The sequence below is a fragment of the Strix uralensis genome, chromosome 7, assembly GCF_047716275.1.
Source record: "Strix uralensis isolate ZFMK-TIS-50842 chromosome 7, bStrUra1, whole genome shotgun sequence".
NCBI classification, from domain to species: Eukaryota; Metazoa; Chordata; class Aves; order Strigiformes; family Strigidae; genus Strix; species Strix uralensis.
The window spans coordinates 33,410,388-33,428,157 of record NC_133978.1 but is presented as its reverse complement, the minus strand read 5'-3'; the positions used below and the strand labels follow the sequence as shown (position 1 = coordinate 33,428,157).

Sequence of the window (17,770 nt, the reverse complement as noted above, 5' to 3'; positions counted from 1 at the left end):
CCAATAACCTACAATATTAGAGCTGGGTATTGAAAATCCTAACTCATCCTAATAACGTAGCAATCCATTTAAGAATGATCATGAAAAATCTGATTGCTGTTATTTACAGCTGCTACTTATGACTTAATTTTTGCTGCTGCAACAGTGTATTACTTCAAAGCCCCTTGCTGTCCCTTAGATGCTGAGTAGAGAGACAGACCTGTTAGCCCAGAGAGGGAAAGTGGAATGACATCTCAAATACAATAGATCATTGCTTTCTGCATGGCCTCACAAATACCATTTTTACTTCTGACATTCCGAGGACAAGGGCTGTTTGTAGCTTGCTGTTGCCTTAAAAACTGTGAGTGTTTGGCTTGAAATGGAAAGTAGAAAAATCATCTTTGGGGGGGAAAAAAGCGTCAAACATCAGAAAATGTCTAAGGGAATGCTGAATTTGTGGTCAACTGAAAAGTGTCTTTTGAGTGTTTGCTAACTGAGACTATTAGGCACAAAACATTGCAATGAGATTGATATTGGGATAGAAAGAAAAAATTATCTATGAGGGTTATTTTTCTATTGATTATCCTGCAAGAGAGCCTCAAAAGACATGTCCCTACACTGGAAGCTTTTGCATGTGTGAGCATGGCTGAGGCAAGCAACAGGCTCAGAGTTGTCCTGCAAATTTATTTAATGATAGAGCTTTGCTTTTGTTATAGAAGATGGTGAAGCCGTTAGTAGCTCCTATGAATCTTACGATGAAGAAGAGAGCAGCAAAGGCAAGTCAGCAACCCATCAGTGGCCATCCACAGAGGCCACCATTGAGCTGATGAAGGACGCCCGCATCTGTGCGTTCCTGTGGAGAAAGAAGTGGCTGGGACAGTGGGCAAAGCAGCTGTGTGTTATCAAGGACACCAGGTTGCTGGTAGGTAGATCCTCCACTCTCTGCCTAAAACAACCTGTTTTCATGAGCTGGGGCAGAAAGTGGCGCCTCAGACCATGTTAACTAGCTGGCAAAAACAAAGCACCTCTAGAAGCAATGCTTCAAAAACCATGGGGATCTCATTCCATTTCAGAAGAGATGTGGGCATGGGGCTTCTGAGGGAGGGCACAATGGCATATTTGTGGCCAAAATCGCAAATTCCCAAAATGCCTAGACATGCTTTTTGGGGAAACTTTTTGAAGTGGTGAAACAGAAGGGATGCTTATCCCACTGGCTAATCACATACTTGACCCTCTAGCAGTATCTGTGAGAGATATTTCAGGCTATATATGCATGTACATAGAAGTATGTGTATCTCTAGACATATAGAGATGTCCTGTGTGTAGTCTGTGTAGACACTGCACCCTTGTAGGACCTATAGGACCTTCTTGTGTTCAGCGCACTTAATGAGTGTGGTTGCACTGAGCCACTTCTAAGGTTGAGTTCATGCCAGAGAGTGAGAGGGACTGCTCCTCCTCAGCCTCTTACCTGCCCTCCCATCTTCCTTTCCCAGTGCTACAAGAGCTCCAAAGACCACAGCCCTCAGCTCGACGTGAATTTGCTGGGCTGCACTGTCATTCACAAGGAAAAGCAAGTGAGGAAGAAAGAGCACAAACTGAAGATCATCCCCATGAACGCTGATGTCATTGTGCTGGGGCTGCAGAGTAAAGACCAGGCAGAGCAGTGGCTCAGGGTCAGTGGTGCCTTCGGGGCTTGCCCAACTGGTGCTCCCATGCTTCTACCCTGGCTTTGCTGGGAGACCATATCTTATCTTAGTCCTGTCCTTGTGTGTTCTGGCTCCCTTCCTCACTGCAAGCCCATATACAAACACATCACTTCATTTTCATGTCCCAGGATAGCTTCTTCCTAGAGCTCTCTGCCACCTTCTGCACAAGGGAGGCTGTGGAGGGACCTCCCAGCCCAGCTGCTGCAGCAGGAGGGATGTCTGGGGTGGGTGCCCAACATGAATCGGCTGAGGACAGGGGTAGATGTGGCCCTTTCCTTGAGATGGCAGCAGAAGAAGGAGTCTTCATGGAGCCTGGGGTGGCAACTGGGCTGCAAGACGCTGGGGCTGCCTTTGCTGGCAGCCTCTCCCTGGCTGTCTGGGATCTGGCAGTTTCTGCTGGCTGCCTGCTGCAACACCAAGAAAGTCCCCGGGGCCAGAGGGAGTGTAAACTGTGGGTCTCCCAGGCTGCTGTGGTTTTGCATGTCCTGGGTGGGGGAGAAGTATTGATCCTGTTACTGCAGCTCTCTCACAGGCCATGGTTTCCCCTTCTGCACAGGTAATCCAGGAGACCAGTGGTCTGCTGTGCGAAGGAGGCAGTGAAGGCAACCAGTACATTCCAGATTCACAGCGTCTCAGTTACCCAAAGGTACGCCTTGTCTACAGAGTACAGAGAGAACTAGCACTTAGGCTCTTCCACACTGTTCCTTTAATAAATAATAGTTGTAGGTGCAGTAATTTTGTCTGAACAAAGACTGATATGAGTGTAACCAGACCCCTGTTCCACTGAAAAGGAGTGTTATTAGAACAATCTAAAATTTCCTTTCAAATCTTAATTTTGTTGCCACACCTTTCCCCCCAAACTGACTCAGCATTGAGCTGTCCTCCATACAGGGCAGCAGCCACTTTCTTATCCAGTGGGACAATTTTGCTCACCAAGAGCTTTGGAAGGGACGTAGACCCTTGGATGCCAGGGATTGGGCCAGTCTCTAGTCCAGACTTAGGTGATGCTCCCCTGGGAGCAGCTTTTTCTAAAACAGTGGAAGAAGAAAGTAACCTTCATAAATCTCTGGTGCACATCCAAAATGGATCTGTTTGGGCACCTGGCCAGTTCCTCTGCCCATGCCTTCCTACAGGGACTGGCAAATGCCCCCACCACCCAGGCTGCAGGGCAGGAGGCCACTGGGTGGCACCGGTGGTGCCACTGCGTCACCTCCAAGGCAAACCCAGCTGGGGCGGTTCATGTGCCCATGCCAGGCTCAGAAACAGTGGGAAGGGCACAGTGTGAGTAGGCAGGTGGGGCATGTCTGTGTAAAAGCATCTGCTATGGAGAGGGTGGGACCTCATAATTTAGGAGGGGGGAAGAAGGCACTTGTGGCATGTGCTGGCTGGAAGAATGGGTCATGTGCATCTGTGGAGCTTGTGTCTGGTGCTTGTTGACAGGTGGAGGTATCTGAGAGGTACTCTGCAGCCTCCGAGAGCGGGAGCAGCACGGACGGCCACCCAGAGACAGCTGAGACAAAAGATGGTAAACCCTGGGAACGACAGGGAAACCAGGCCATTGACCCTGCATGGGGCAAGGGCTTCTGTAGCTTCTCCTGCCACTGACACCTCAAACTGACCTGATGCAGGGTGAAAGCTGCATGTGAAATTACTGCCTGTGAATTTGGTTTCCGTGGTTTTGTCCATAGTGAAGTGACAGATGGACGTTGGGATTTCTGAGCAGTTACAGAGTTAGGACAGGGCTAGAGAAACCTGGGTGTGATACCTGCCCTACCAGAAATCCTGCATGACTCTGGGCAAGTCACTTTGGGACAGTTTGAGATGGCATAAATGCAACCTAAGTGACTTTCCTCAGAGATGTCTGCAGAGAAACTTGGAGTACCTTTGTGTAATAATGAGCTGTCTCCAGTGGGAGAGTTACATCTTCACACCAGGGCATCTGACTCTGGGCTTGAAGCTGCATTCCCTATCTGTAAAATGGGGCAGGTAAGTACATTAAAAGAGGAGATGCTCTATTAGAAGGATGGTGGGACCCATCTGTATATCAGAAAGAGAAATCCATGCTGAGGACTCACTGGAGTCACCCAACAGACAGAGCTTGGCTGTGAGTCCCTCTACACTAGAATGTTATCATTTTGTTATGATAGCAGGAAGGAAAACCTGGACTAAAAACATCCAACTTGATTTCTTACTAGGATTACCTGATGATCACACAGCCATATTCATGCACTCACAAATGTGGTCAGTAGGAAAATACTGAAGAGGCTCTTTGGGCATAAGCTTTCCCCCTGCCCACCTTGAGTCCCCCTTTTAGAAAGGAAAAGACTTAATAGAGTAAATATTTATGGATAATGGTTTTAAATTCAATTCTTTGTTGTGTAAGAAAGTGAAGGGAGGTTGGCACCTGCACAGGTGCCTGTGCAAACAGCCTTCCTGCAGCGACTGGTGGTTGGTCAGAACTAACCCAAGTTTAAAGCAATATAGATTCAGTATCTTTGGCAAATCACCTGAAATTACTGGTGCTATCTGGCTCATCATCTCCTTGGACTCTGGACTATTACAGTCTATCCCTGAGTTGCAGGTTTGCCCTCTGCAAGGGATGGGTGTGCCGCAGCGCTGTTGGGTGCAGGATGGCAGTGCAGGCTTTGGGGCAGGACACCTGGCTGGGACAGCAGGCTGTGTATGTGGCTGTGAGTTGGGAAAACCATGCATATGTCTTTTTGTTTTCTGGTAGTTAAGAAAAAGGGCACAACTGGCCTGAAACTGAGCAACCTGATGAACCTTGGGAGGAAAAAATCCAGCTCCCTGGATAGCCCAGAGAGATCCCTGGAGACTTCAAGTAAGTGGCAACATGAGCCCCTGTGCAGGGATTTGTCGCAGGGTTGGATCTCAGTGTGAAGGGCAGGATGGGCACCAGGCATCATCCTCCTCAATCACACATGTTCCAGGCTGTCCTCGTGGGGAAGGCAAAGAGGCCACAGTCTGCTTGGTCCATGCCAGTAAACCCATGCAGACTGTGGTGTCTCTTACACATTAAGGTGACTGTGTGGCTTGCAAGGGCAGGCAATAGCTCACAGGGTGACCCAAGAGGAAGGGCAGGTAATACCAGACATGCACATAGAGGGCATCAGCCCAGGGTGTGGGAGTCAGCAGGGAGAGAATTGTGTGGATCAGCTTGTATTCACCATGTGGGACCAACTTTGTCCAACCATCTGCAGCCAACTTGCTTCTTCAAACCTAACCTGAATTTCAAGGGTCTCATTTTGAACAGTTTTTTACCCCTTTCACCCTGTTTCATAAGGATAGAACAGCTTGTCTTTGTTGTTGCCTGTGGCTTTGTGTTGTGATCTCAGAATTTACCCATCAGACATCCCCATGCACACAAATAAGTTTGGATTCCCTCTCCCCGTGGGGTGGAAAATGTGCCTAAGTAACCTGTGCTTGCTTGCAGGTTACCTGAATGTGCTAGTGAACAGCCAGTGGAAGTCCCGTTGGTGTCAGATAAAAGATGGTCACCTCCATTTCTACCAGGACAAGAACCGGAGCAAACTGGCTCAACAGCCCCTCAGTTTGGCAGGTTGTGAAATTATCCCAGAGCCAAGCCCTGATCATCTCTACTCCTTCCGCATCCTGCACAATGGGGAAGAACGAGTCATTCTGGAGGTAGGGTGTACATCTCCAAGAAAGCTCTAAGTCATCACCTTGGGTGTCTTAGTAAACCTCAATGCCAGTGAGGTCCTCCAGAGCAACCCTCAGCCCAGCAAAACAGAACCTGAAGCATGGGACTTTGGTTCATCTGCCTGTGGTCACCTAGAAGGTGTCCCACCTAGCTGGTAATCCAGGCGGTGTCTGATGCTGGTGTCTCCAGAGGACCATTCAGCCTTCATCTTAGGCACTCATCTTAGGATGGGATGAAGGGTCCTCTGGAGGTGCCCATCTCTCTCCACTGACTATAGGATAACCTCAGATGATTAAGTTATATGGGATGCATTTCAGATGGTTAATCTTGGATGAGAAGAACACCACTTTAGGGATTTAAATCTGTGGTTAGGAGGAACAGAGAACTTCATCTTCTGAAAACAGGGAGTTCCAAAGCCATGGGTCATGCATCCCAAGTAAACCAATCACAGATCTGCTCCTGAAAGTGCAAGTGAATTCATCTCCATCTGTTAGTTCCTTTGCCTGCATCCAGGATTGTTTATCTCTAATCTTAGTTCTCTCTGACGACAGCATGATTATAGTAGGAGGTGGACAATGTGAGCAATTTCCTGTATTTTTCCAGTGACTGGAATATTTATAGCTAAACAACTAACTTTGAGGGCCAGCCATGAAGTTTGAAGGTGGTTTTGTTTAGCTTCTGATTTAGGGTATGTCTGTCCCTAAGAAATTTTGCCTAATTACAGATGTGAAGAAGAGGTGCTGGGAAAATTTATATTTTGTGAATGGAAGAATCTGTATTTTGTTGGGATATCAGACTCAGTGTACAGACTGGCTGGCTGGCGGGCTTCCCAGGGACTGAAGTCTCTGCTAAATTAAAACAGATTGAAAGCTTAAAATATACTTTCCAGTTTGGGATTCACTTGCCCTGAATTTTACTTAGTGCTTACTGCTCTAACTCCTCAAATCTAAGCAAAAGATGGTTTCATCAGCCCACTCCTTGCTTCAGGTAGAAATCCCCTACTACAGGGAAGTGCATGTGACTATTTGCTAGAGCTGACTTCAAGGCACCATATTTAACTCTTTATTTTGCAAAATGTCAGCCTGTTCACTGCAGCTGGGAATTTGGTACTGACCATGTTAAAGTGAGGGGCTCTCTTTGATGTTCTCTGATTCCACTTTAAACTCTTGCCTGCCCCTCTCCCCTGTGCAAACAGCCCTGGAAGGGGTTTGGACTCTGGAGTAAGGAACTGGCAGACTCCCTGGTGTGCTCGGGTCTCCTTGCACCTCTGAGTTTGCACCTCCCATTGCTGCGCTCTGCTGGTGCAAAATAAAACCTGCATGCTTTCCTTGCCAAAGCCAGCTCCCCCCGGCACCTTCAGCCCCAGAGACTTATCTTACTCTTGTAGGCAGCTGAGTTGATCACCATTGAAAGGAAAACGCAGACAGACTGGAAATTTTAGGAAGGAGTTAAGAGCTGCATTTGTATATCTTCCGTATCAGTCCATACACAGAGTGGTACTTCTCTCTTCTTTTAAAGCAGCCTCAGGTTTAATATAAATACCCAGTGGTTCATCTTTCCCCTTGCAAGCCCAGAGGACTGCCAGCATACTTTCCCTTCCCAAGGCTAAGTAGGCATTAGCCTTGGGAGGGCAGAGAAATTGCTATTGCAACCTGTACTACCTGTCTGATCACCTCATAGGCAAAGTCCTCGGAGGAAATGGGCCACTGGCTGGGCCTCCTTTTGTCGGAGTCAGGTTCAAAAACAGACCCAGAAGAATTTACCTATGATTACGTGGATGCCGACAGGGTTTCCTGCATTGTGAGCGCTGCGAAGAACTCCTTCTTGTAAGTCAGTGGTAACGGCTGGAGCTGTGCAGGGCTGGTAGAGGGGAAGCAAGCCAGAGCGGGGGTCCCTCCGCTTGTGGGAGGTTGGCTGCTGTGGGAACAGATGGTAAATTCATGGCTGCAGCTCAGTTGCTTTCTTTGGGAGCTCAGTGCAGGACAGGAGAGCACCTGACATTGTTCCACCACGATGCATCTAACCTGAGCAGCAGCTTGCCACGGGGCTAGAGGCACATGCCCAGGTGCCTTTTGCAAAAGGCAGGTTGGTGGGGTGGGCTTGGCTGGGGGATGCGGGGTTGTGGGCACCCAGCCACGCGGTTCACCATGCCACTGCAGTGCGTGCCCAAGGGCTGGGCGAGAAAGGAAAGAGCAGAGGGGAAATGTAGCCACATGGCCCTGCTCAGACCCCATGACTGCTATGCCCAGATGCCCCAAAATGCAGCGCAGCACAGCCATGCAGCAAGACCAATCCCTCCTGATGGGATGTCCCACTGCCTGTTCACAGCTTAATGCAGAGGAAGTACTCTGAGCCCAACACCTATATCGACAACCTGCCAAAGGGCAGGATACAGCAGGAGGAGCTGTACGACGATGTGGATCTGCCAGACCTGCCTGTGGTAAGATACCCAGTGCTGCAGGCAGCTGCCCTGCCACATCAAGCTCTGTGGAGACCATGGGCAAACATCTGGCCAGGGGGAGGCTCCAGCAGTGAAGGGGGAAGCTTTTCCAACAGCAGCGAAGGGGATTCCCAGCCCCTGGGGAAATCCAGGCTTTTGCAATGGGGCAGAAGCAAGTGCTGGAGAGGAGTCACTAAGGAAGGGGGGAGAGGTTCCCATCAGGGTGCTGTAGGAATCTCCTGGCAGTTGGGATAAAATCCCACAGTTTCTGTCACAAGATGGATTATTTGGTGATAGATAGTGGGTTGTTTGGAGCCTGGTCTATCAAAATTCCTTTTGATGCCTGTGAGAGCAAGTCCTGTGTGTAAGGACAAGAAAGATGAGCCATGCTGGGCGTGGGACTGTTATCCTGGGAAAGGTGAAGAATCCACAGGCATTGCTAGATGTACAACACTGCATGGGGCTGCTGCTACCACTGGACAGACAGAAAGAGAGCAGGAGGGGCCTCTCCTTCATTACACCAAAAAGCCCTGTATAGAACAACTTAGAGCATGGGGTTTTAGTTCCTTTAAGGTTTATGGAAAATACTCCAGATTGCCTGAGATGATGATGTTTTGCATAAGATGTTTCCTGTACTCTGGCTACATCAGATGGTCCCTTTTCAGGGGAACATTCTCCTTTTGCAGGAAGAAGTACCCAAGAGTGAGAGCAAAGTGGAAGGGGACCAAGACAGAGTGTACCTAGACCTCACCCCTGTGAAGTCCTTCCTACACTGTGCTGGCAAGAAGTCATGCCAGCCTTCACCCCTCAGCTCACCACCATTAGAAAGGGCTGCCAACAAGGCTGCAGCAGAGACCTCAGCTGAGACAGCCCTCACGGCTAAGGAAGCTGAGCCCTGTAGTAAGGCAGTGGAGACCTCAGAGCAGGTACTGTCCTGAACTGTGGTGCAGGGCTAGGCTTCATCAGTGAGCCAGTTCCCCTCACCACATTATCCCACTTCATTTCCCCTGCCTAGAAACACCCAGAGAAGCCAGAACCTGATGAGGCGCTGCCACGGATGCCTGCTGTCAAAATCCAGACGCAGCAGCAGAACATCGCCTTCCCCCAGCCAGCCCCCGAGGTGCTGGTGGGCACAGTGATGGGCGGAAGTCCCCAGCTGGTGCCCGCACACCGGCCCAAGATGCCACTGCCAGGTGAGCTGCTGTGGGAGCTCGGGGGGAGGTGGTGCTCTAGACCCGAGTTTGGCCCTGTGGTTGGGCTTGCTGCTGCTATACAGCAGCTTTACAGTGCCCAAGGGGCTGATCAGTCTCCTGGTTGGTGACTTTCAAGACCCTTCTCTGGTTAGTTTCCAAGCAGCTGAAAAGGTTTTCCCTTCAGCTTTTTCCTCTGGCTGAGGTTGTTTTGGTGGGTTGTGTTTCCAGCAGCAGCAGTGGAAACCAAGCTGGGCAAGAACAGGACCGAGGTGGAGGTGAAGCGGTTTACAGAGGAGAAGGAGCGGCTGGAGAAGGAGAAGGATGAAATCCGGGCTCAGCTCACCCAGCTGCGCAAGGAGAGGCGGGAGCTGAAGGAAATGCTCGGGGGCAGCCCAGGTAGAGCAGGGTGATGTGTAGAAATGAGCCACGGTGGGACCATGGGGAAGGAGGTGGCAATGAACCTGGCTCACCTGGGACCAGAAGGGACAGGGGCGAGCCCAAATTGCCCTAGAGCAAGAGCTTGCTCTGTCACAGTCCCTCTTGGGGCAAAATAGAAGGAAAATGTACAGGACATGCCCTGGTCCCTGTTCCCCTCATGAGTTCCCAGCCAGCACCAAGTTACCCCTCCCTTCACAGACAAGAGCCTGGAGCAGAGACTGAAGGAGATAGAAGAAGAATGCAAAAAGAAGGAGAGCCGGAGGGTGGACCTGGAGCTGAGTCTGGTGGAGGTGAAGGAGAACCTGAAGAAGGCAGAATCTGGCCCTGTGACGCTGGGCACCGCAGTGGACACCACGCACCTGGAGAACGCAGCCCCCCGGGTATGTGGGGGGCACCCCGGGATGCACAGCAGCTTTCCAGCAGCCGGGCAGGTGCACTGTCTCAGCCTCCTTAATAATATATTGTTATTAATTATTATAACATGTAATCTTATATGAATATACAGATTATATTTATATATTATCTAAGTATTATGATAAATATTATATATAATGTGCATATAATAATATAACAAGGCAACAGCAGTGATATGGAAGTGAAAGGGGGCGTGGGCTCAGGAGAGCAGCTGTATTTCCCTGTGGGACCTTGAGCAACACCCTCCAGGGCCATGCAGGTCTGGACCCAGCTCCTCCTGTGCTCAGCTGAGCCAAGGAGTGTTTTTAGGGGGGAGATTCAGGCATCTAAATTCCTTCTTGAGAACTTGGTTCCCATGAAACAGAGATGGTCACTGCCTGAGCCCTGCTCTGTACCTCTGCTTGAGTCCTCAACACCCAGACACACCCCACACACACATCCTGGTAGTAATTTGAAATTGGCACATCACTGAAAAAATGTGCCTCAGCTCAAGTGGGATGTGACTGTGACTAGGAGATGGTGGGGAAAGGCAGCAATCTCTCTTGGTGGTCTGAAATCATCACCTTTTCTATTATTTTTATTGTAGATTCAGGCAAAAAGTGCCAGTCCAGCAAATAGCGCAGAGAACTCACCAGTCAATTCAGCAACGGCTTTAAAGAACCGGCCTCTATCTGTCATGGTGACAGGGAAGGGAACAGTCCTACAGAAAGCTAAGGTAACGTGACAATTCGTACAGGAGAAAAATCTATCTGGGACAGGCACTGGAGCAGACTGGCTGTGGTGGCATGGGATTGTGGGGGTCTTGCATCTGGGGAGCACCACTCGGAGCAGGCCAGCCTGGTTTTCCTCTGGTCTTTTCACCCGAGTTTACCTTGGCTGCAAATTAAATGAATAAATGTATGTATTGCTTATAACGGAGAGACATCTCTGACCCACACTGTGGCCAAAACCACTCAGGTACCAGACAGTCAGATTCACCCTGTGTGCACATTACAGCTCCTGTGGCTTGTCAGATTTGCCTTTTGACTAATTAGCCTTTATTCCTTGGCAGGAATGGGAGAAGAAGGGAGCTAGTTAGAACCATGTTTTTCAGAGATGGACTAAAGACTGGAATTGCCCATGCATGGCCAAGGGGCTTCAATCATCTGCAGGTGGAGGTTAGGTGTGCAACGCAACTACACACCAAGCACCTCCTCTATGTCACGCCAACTGCTCAGATGCAGCAACGGAGTCAACAGCTGCTGATACGAGTTATCCCAAATGATTTTGCTCTTTTCAGACAAGTCTCAATCATGTAGCTAAAAGAATAACAACCACTGGCAATCCTTGCATCAAATTCCTAACCCAGTTGATGTAAACAAGAATGTGTTCCTGTACATAGGGGGTGTTTTGTGTATTTCTACTCTGAAGGTTTATCAATGAGTTAAGGTTTCTATATTAGTGGCAGTAGTAGGTTCAGAAGGGGCCTCCCCTATTCTTTATATACCAGTGGTTTTCAACCTGTCATGGCAAATTGCAGTCAACTAAAGTCTCATCTGTCTTGCTGCAAGTCGTCATTCAGCTGCATTTCATCCAGCCTTCAGTCAAGGGCAATACCCATGCCTGAACGATGCTTGAGACATGAATGAGAAGCACACAGCAGCCTGTCCAGGGGATTTTTAATCTGTGTCCTGATGCTTATTCCTGCCAGCCTGCTGCAGATTTGCCAGAATGTCAAGGAAGATCCCTGCTCACCTTCTCGATCTGTAAGCTGTGTTATAGACTGGTGCCACCAAGAGTTCTGGGCAAAGAAGATCTGCCAAGCAGATGCAGTTAATTTTCTTGAAGATCTTGGTCTACTTCACCTGAGGGGTTTGTTCTGAGGGAAAAAAAAAAATCATATTTGAAGGTTTGTTAATAATTTTGAAAGGCCTAGGCCTGCTCAGGTGTTGGATGGGAAAGCTGGATCCCACTGCATCCTTCAGGGCTTGCCCTTTCCCAAGGAAGGGGAGGTAAAGCCATCCCTGTGCTCCTGCCCCAGCTGTGAGCACCACTTTGCTTGTGCTCTCTGGTCCTTACAGAGCCGCAGCTGTACAAGCTGCTGAACACATCCCCATGCAAAAGGGACCCTGCCACATGGGCAGGGCTGAGCAGCCTGACCTGCTCTCCTCCAGGCCTGGCATAGGAGGTTACATCACCATGCCTCTGGTGGGCTTCTGGCCATCTTGGTGCTGTCACCCTTATTTCCAAATTATTAAACTTAATGTAGTCTGTGGCCCACAAAGCCCACCCCTCTCTGCCCTAGCCAAGCTTTCTAATGAAAGATGGATGTTTTGAACTGCTAAACTTAGAGACAGTGAAATTTGAAGGGGGGTAGGAGGGTGTCAGAAATCCATGCACCCTCTCCTCCTTACAACCTGCTGTCATGTCTGATGGCCTGGAGACACCTCTACCTGTCTCCTCTGATGGTCCTTCAGCCCTGGAGCCCAGGCTCAGGAACTGGGTTGACCATGCCAGGGCTGCAGCTGTTTTCCAACCCTGCAGATCTATAGGAGCACCAGTACCTGGGCTGGGTTGTTCCTGGAGTCCTGCAGCTACACTGATGAGCAGCACCCAGAGGCAGGGTACAGACAGGTAAAATGTTGTACATTCCTAACCCTTGAAAACATTTGACAGGCCTGAGATCACCGCTAAAGGGATGCGCCTTCTTCACACAAAGGCCCAACAGCTGGGGCTGGTGCAGGGCTGTGACACCCAGAGCTGTGGTAGCACTGGGGTGAGTGAGGATATGCTGACAAGGGGCTCTGGGCTTGCTTGCCACCACCACAGAGCCAGGGTGCAACAAAACACTGGGTCAAGGCATCACAGAGGCAAGAAAGATGACCTCACTCCCCTTTTTCTTACTTTGAAAGTCTGCACTGCAGTGCAGGTGCTAATCCTAGGCATCAGGAGTACATCAGCCCCAGCTGTCAGGCCTGTCCCTGTGCGAGGTTTGCACATAGGAAAAACTCATGAAAATAAACCACTGAAACTTCTGGTTCAGGACCCAGGAGACTTTTCTCTCCAAAGCACAAGGAGGCCACAGACACCATGAAGCTTTTGTTTTGAGCCATGATGAGCTGGCAGGAGACCCTCTCTACACCTTAAATATGTGTGTAGTACCATGCCCTACCCATACACCCCGCTGTCATCCTCCAGAAGTTGTCCAGACATTTCACAGTGGTACTGAGACAGCAATGGACAAGAGCAGCTCTGCTTTCCCTACCACAGCCCAGTCAGCTTCAGTGGTCCTGCTGGGATATCTCCATCGGGGGATGGTAAACATAGGCAAATCACGAGCAACACACATTCCCCAGACAAGAAATGTTAAACAATGTCTCTGTGTCCCCATTGATTTCCTAACTCAAGGCATTTCCTTTGTTGTAACTGTGACCTATAAAGTGGCGCTTTAGAGGGTTTTATAATAAAATGTTGAGTATATTACATTACCAGTGTTTTTTTCTTTGTAACGTGGCTTGTCCCTGCTCTACTTTCCAGTAGATTTCAAGGACATCAAACCCCCAACACTGTTAGTTACTACAAAGTTTCTTAGCTATGCAGTCTACAACTGCAATGGACTCTATCTTAAATAATTTATTCCTCTGTGGTAACTGCACCGTCAACCAACAAAAATTTCGGACAGCTAACCCACTGAAAAACAGCAATAACCATGACAATTTGCATGAACACATGTAACAGATTCCTACCGGTATCTCTAGCACAGTCCTCTTGCAGAAAACCAGCAAAGGAAAATGGATCCACTACCTTCCTCTGGCCACTAGATAGCAACTGTGTGCAACGCTTAGTGCCTGCTGCAGTCACTGAAAGGAAAAAGAAGGAAAAAATCAGTAAAGAAAGTGGTTGAGGCCAGTCTTTACAGAACAGACACCAAGTCAGACACGTCTGTGAAATACCTTTTGGTGGCTGTACCACTACTAGCTCCACTCCCACAGAAAGCTTGCAAAGGCACCATAGCTACAGCACAAAGCCCTGGGGAAGGTCCCACTCCCCTGCCTTTCCTAGCCCCCCCCCATTGATACACACTTGCCAACAAGCCCATTGTCAGCCTTGGAGCCCAGGAATCCCCCCCAAAAAACTCGATTTAGGAGTACTGTTTTTATGAGCTGAAGGGGCAGCAGCAGTTGCTTTTGTCCTTCCCCAGCAGTGCTGCCCATCACCTATGGCTGCTTTATAACACCCTGGTATCAGCTCGAGCTGTCTCCAGCACCCCACTGCCTTTCAGTCCTCATGGACCATCCTGGTAGCAAGCACAGCTGCCAAGGGTCACAGCTGCACCCAGACCTAAGGGCTTGCTCACCCCAGCCCTTGTGCTTGACCCAATGCAGTCTCATCCTACAAGATACCACATTGAAGGATTGGGCCCAAAGACACAGCTGTGTAGGGAGGCAGAGATCCTACTGCTACTGAACATCTAACACACAATTTAATGCTTATTGCTGTGTTAGTTATTCCCAGCCTAATTCTCACCTGTGCACAACCCAGGCAGGCCACTGTGGGGCCTGCAGCATGTCGCAAGCAGAAGCCTGTATTATTCTGGAAGGAAATTTACTAGTACAAACCATTTTTCTTAGCAAGTTTCTCACCTTCAGTAACTTCAGTTCTTGCTTTGGATACATGGAGCAACCCTAGAACAGCTGCTGAGGGGTCCTGCCCTAGCATGTCAGAAGAGCTAGTGGGCACTCTGATTTTCAACTAGGATACAAGTAAAGTGCCAGATTTCAAACGAAAAAAAAAATCTGCCTCATCGGTGAAGAAGTTGGCCTAAATGTTTATATAAGTTGTCTCAGGTACGAATCGAATTAATTTACTTCTGCTGAAGAGGATAAAATTGCAGGTGTTCTGCAAGCTGAAGCAGCCAGCTGGCTTTAAGGGGAGCATCAGCAGACCCGGTGCCAGCGCTGTGGTACCTCTCACAGGGTGGCCCTGGCTGTTGGTGCCCAGGGAGGGTGGCACAGCAGGGTCTGAAGTCCAGCTCCCTTGTTGCAGCCTTTACAGGCAGCAAACACGTTTACTCATCACATACTGGTACGATTTTGCTTGATGAGGGAAGGTAAGACTAAAAGGGGTGAAATTCATGGCACTTACTTAAATCCCACTTTCTTAATGGAGAAATAGGCTCTCCCCTGAAGTCAGCACAGGGCCCACAACCGGCCAAGGCTCACCCAGCAATCCTACAGAGCAAGATTAATTCACAGCTCCATTAGTAACAGCAGCCCAGACATCTAATGACAACCTGGCACAGACAGCATCCTCTGCGCTCCCCTGATGCCAGACAGGATTAGCACTGCCTTTGCAGGCACCCCACCTCCTCGGTGGCTGTGCCAGCCCCAAACATCAACCCAGCTTTAAGGGAATGAGCTCCCATCAGGTAAATTCTCATTAAGTATTTCTGACTGAATCAAAGCAAGTCTATGAAAGTGAATTTAATAAGTGATCACATCAGAGACCCAAGCCACTTACTCTTTTTTAACTGAAATTACCAGGAGAAAGTGCCCAGAAATTAGCCAGGATCTTCAACTCAAATTTTTAAAAAGGAAAAACAGCTCCAACAACTGCTCAGTAGTGTTTGGCTTGCCTGTGGGATCAGCAGGTCTCTCCAGGGCCATTCCGTATATCCTGATCTTTGTTATCAGCTTGGCTTTTCCCATCTCCTCCCAATGACCTGCCACCTTCTTACCTTGCAAAGTGCTTGTCCTGTACAAAAGGAGAGCTGGTCGGTGCTGCCACTGCCAGAGCATGCCTGAGCAACCATCCAAGGCTTCAGTGATCAGTGGCATTTAGGAGGAAGATCACAGTCACAGCACATGTAGATCCCCAACACATGGGGATCCCGGGGCATTTTGGGCACTGAGACCTCAGCCAGATGCACCCAGAGGCTAAGGGCTGGGTCTGGGAACCAGCTTTCCTGACATTCTTCCATAAGTTTCCAACCTTTCATACAATCTCTACCTGAGAAACCGACACACAGGGTTAGATGTATCCCATCCAGCATTAAAATGATGTCTTCAGCATGAGATTTTGCACTCTGTGATTCCTGAATCACACAGAGAGGTTTGTCTATCTGTGCTTAAAACCAGCCAGATGCTACAAATGCAGTTTCCCCCAGCTCAAGACCCAGGCAAGCACCCTTTGTCCCAGTCAAGCCCATGCATTCTAAAATGTACTTACTAGCTACATATTAAAACGAAGCAAACTTACAAAGATTATTCCAAACCACATTTGCCACAAGGCACGGTGCTCAGCAGCACTGTCTAAACTATGCTGTAGGCAGCAGAGATAAAAGGAAAAGGCTTTAAGCACCTGCATGAGGCTAGGAAAGTATGTCCCAGCTCCAGAGCTGTGTGCCAGACAAGGTAAATATGCTTCCGTTTGAGAGGGAAGATTGATCCTGCAGAGGTCAAATGCCTGTGAGGAGTGAACTAACAGTTAGACAAACTGTAGCAGAGAAACCACCAGGGAGCTGCAAACCCAATGGGGCAGCGAGGGTGAGAAGTGGTGGTCTCTCTGACCCTTCACACAGCAGAGGATGCACAGGGAGGCTGGGGAGAGTTTTCAGAGCAGTCTGGCTGGAATCCAGCCAGCTCCACAGGCACTTCTGCACCATAAAATACAAACCACATCTTTGGTGTCAGCTGTGAGTCTGATCTAGCCCATTCTCCCCCTACAAGAAGAGACGACTGACAGTTTTAGAGCAGAGACAATGCTTAGCTACAGCCATGCCTAAGTAAGTAACATGAATAGATTAGTTTCTCTTTCTATCCCAAATGTCAGCCCTTCAACTAAGCCTCTATTTTGCTGTGCCTTAGGACACAGACAATCTACTAAAGCGACAGTGAAAAGAAAGAGGAAATTCTCCTTTCTCCTAGTCTGGTTTCTCCCACAAGGTACGACAGTGTTGCTCCTGTCTCAGTGCCAGCTTTCATCCCCAAGAGTGCTTTTAGACCATTCTTCTTTTGACAACAAACTTGCAGAGTAATTTATGTCTCTCTCTGTACCTCTAATGTTACTATTCAAACACGGGGCCAGGACATCTGGGTGAAGGGATTTTTCTTCTTCTGGGAACAACAGGCACTATTTTCACCAGCACTGGCAGTCACAGTTAATGTCTCTGCCTCAACCCTGTCCAGAACTGCTCCTGCTCTCCCAAGGTGATGGACGCCATGGGAAAGGCAGTAGAGAATAACTCAACAGTGTGAACCACGGGCCCTGGGGGCAATTACCATAAATTCTACAGCTTAGCAGGCAAATTGATCTAGTGATCCAGTGAGGGTGATGCTCCAAAGGATGCAGGCATGTGGCCAAACTGTCTTTGGAGACACCACAGCCCACCAGAGGCCCAGCTTGTGCTGCAGAGACCACTGCTGCACTGGGGACGAGATCACCTTAAAACAACAAGGGGAGGCAGAAATGCCATTCAGCCCAGCTGTCTGGGTTCAGGCCAGGACAAGCACACTGTTCTCCCCAGCCAGCTCCAAAAGCAGGGCAAAGCAACATGGCAGAGCTCTGAGCCACAGAAACAGCACCAAAAAGAGGTAAGACTTGACTTGGAATGGATAAAAAAGAATGAATAAGAGAAAAAAGTGCACCAGCAAAGGAGAGAGCAAAGAGGTGGCCAGCAGGAGGAGAAAGGAAAGGGTGAATGAGAACTGGGAAGACAGGTGCAGGCCTCTTCACCATCTGACTTGCACTCTGCCTGCCATGTTCTGCTCCCAGCACCTGTGCAAACCCACTCAAGAGGTTGTCCTGGTCCTGGCCCCTCCAGTTCAGACTGTGGCTAGCAGGTAAGTGAGGCTGGGAGGGGAGGAATGGAGTTAAACCTGAAAGCAGATAGACCAAGGTCCAAAGATCAGCAGGATGGTACAAAGCATGGCTCCATCCAGAG

General features: G+C 49.1%; 1 protein-coding gene and 1 long non-coding RNA gene across 7 annotated transcripts in view; one reads left to right on the top strand and one right to left on the bottom strand.

Annotated features, from left to right (window-relative positions):
* The window catches only part of AFAP1L2 (actin filament associated protein 1 like 2), a 73,441-nt gene extending 60,128 nt beyond the window's left edge, over window positions 1-13,313 (top strand). For 2 of the 6 annotated variants that reach the window (XM_074875347.1, XM_074875349.1), the window contains exons 6-19: window positions 696-901; window positions 1,473-1,652; window positions 2,242-2,331; window positions 3,126-3,210; window positions 4,420-4,524; window positions 5,137-5,348; window positions 7,045-7,190; window positions 7,693-7,804; window positions 8,491-8,730; window positions 8,820-8,997; window positions 9,226-9,393; window positions 9,634-9,866; window positions 10,436-10,564; window positions 10,901-13,313. In XM_074875347.1, the coding sequence (XP_074731448.1) occupies window positions 696-901; window positions 1,473-1,652; window positions 2,242-2,331; window positions 3,126-3,210; window positions 4,420-4,524; window positions 5,137-5,348; window positions 7,045-7,190; window positions 7,693-7,804; window positions 8,491-8,730; window positions 8,820-8,997; window positions 9,226-9,393; window positions 9,634-9,866; window positions 10,436-10,564; window positions 10,901-10,927 (2,111 nt within the window). In that variant the 3' untranslated portion in view covers window positions 10,928-13,313. The remainder of the gene's footprint in view (window positions 1-695; window positions 902-1,472; window positions 1,653-2,241; window positions 2,332-3,125; window positions 3,211-4,419; window positions 4,525-5,136; window positions 5,349-7,044; window positions 7,191-7,692; window positions 7,805-8,490; window positions 8,731-8,819; window positions 8,998-9,225; window positions 9,394-9,633; window positions 9,867-10,435; window positions 10,565-10,900) is intronic. The other 4 variants (XM_074875345.1, XM_074875350.1, XM_074875344.1 and 1 more) reach the window with 3 other exon arrangements.
* Window positions 11,610-15,067, bottom strand: LOC141946101 (uncharacterized). The gene is made up of 3 exons (XR_012629726.1): window positions 14,974-15,067; window positions 13,575-13,688; window positions 11,610-11,707 (listed from the first exon to the last, which is right to left on the bottom strand). It is a non-coding gene; the product is annotated as an uncharacterized LOC141946101 (long non-coding RNA).
* Between the last annotated feature and the right edge of the window lie 2,703 nt (window positions 15,068-17,770).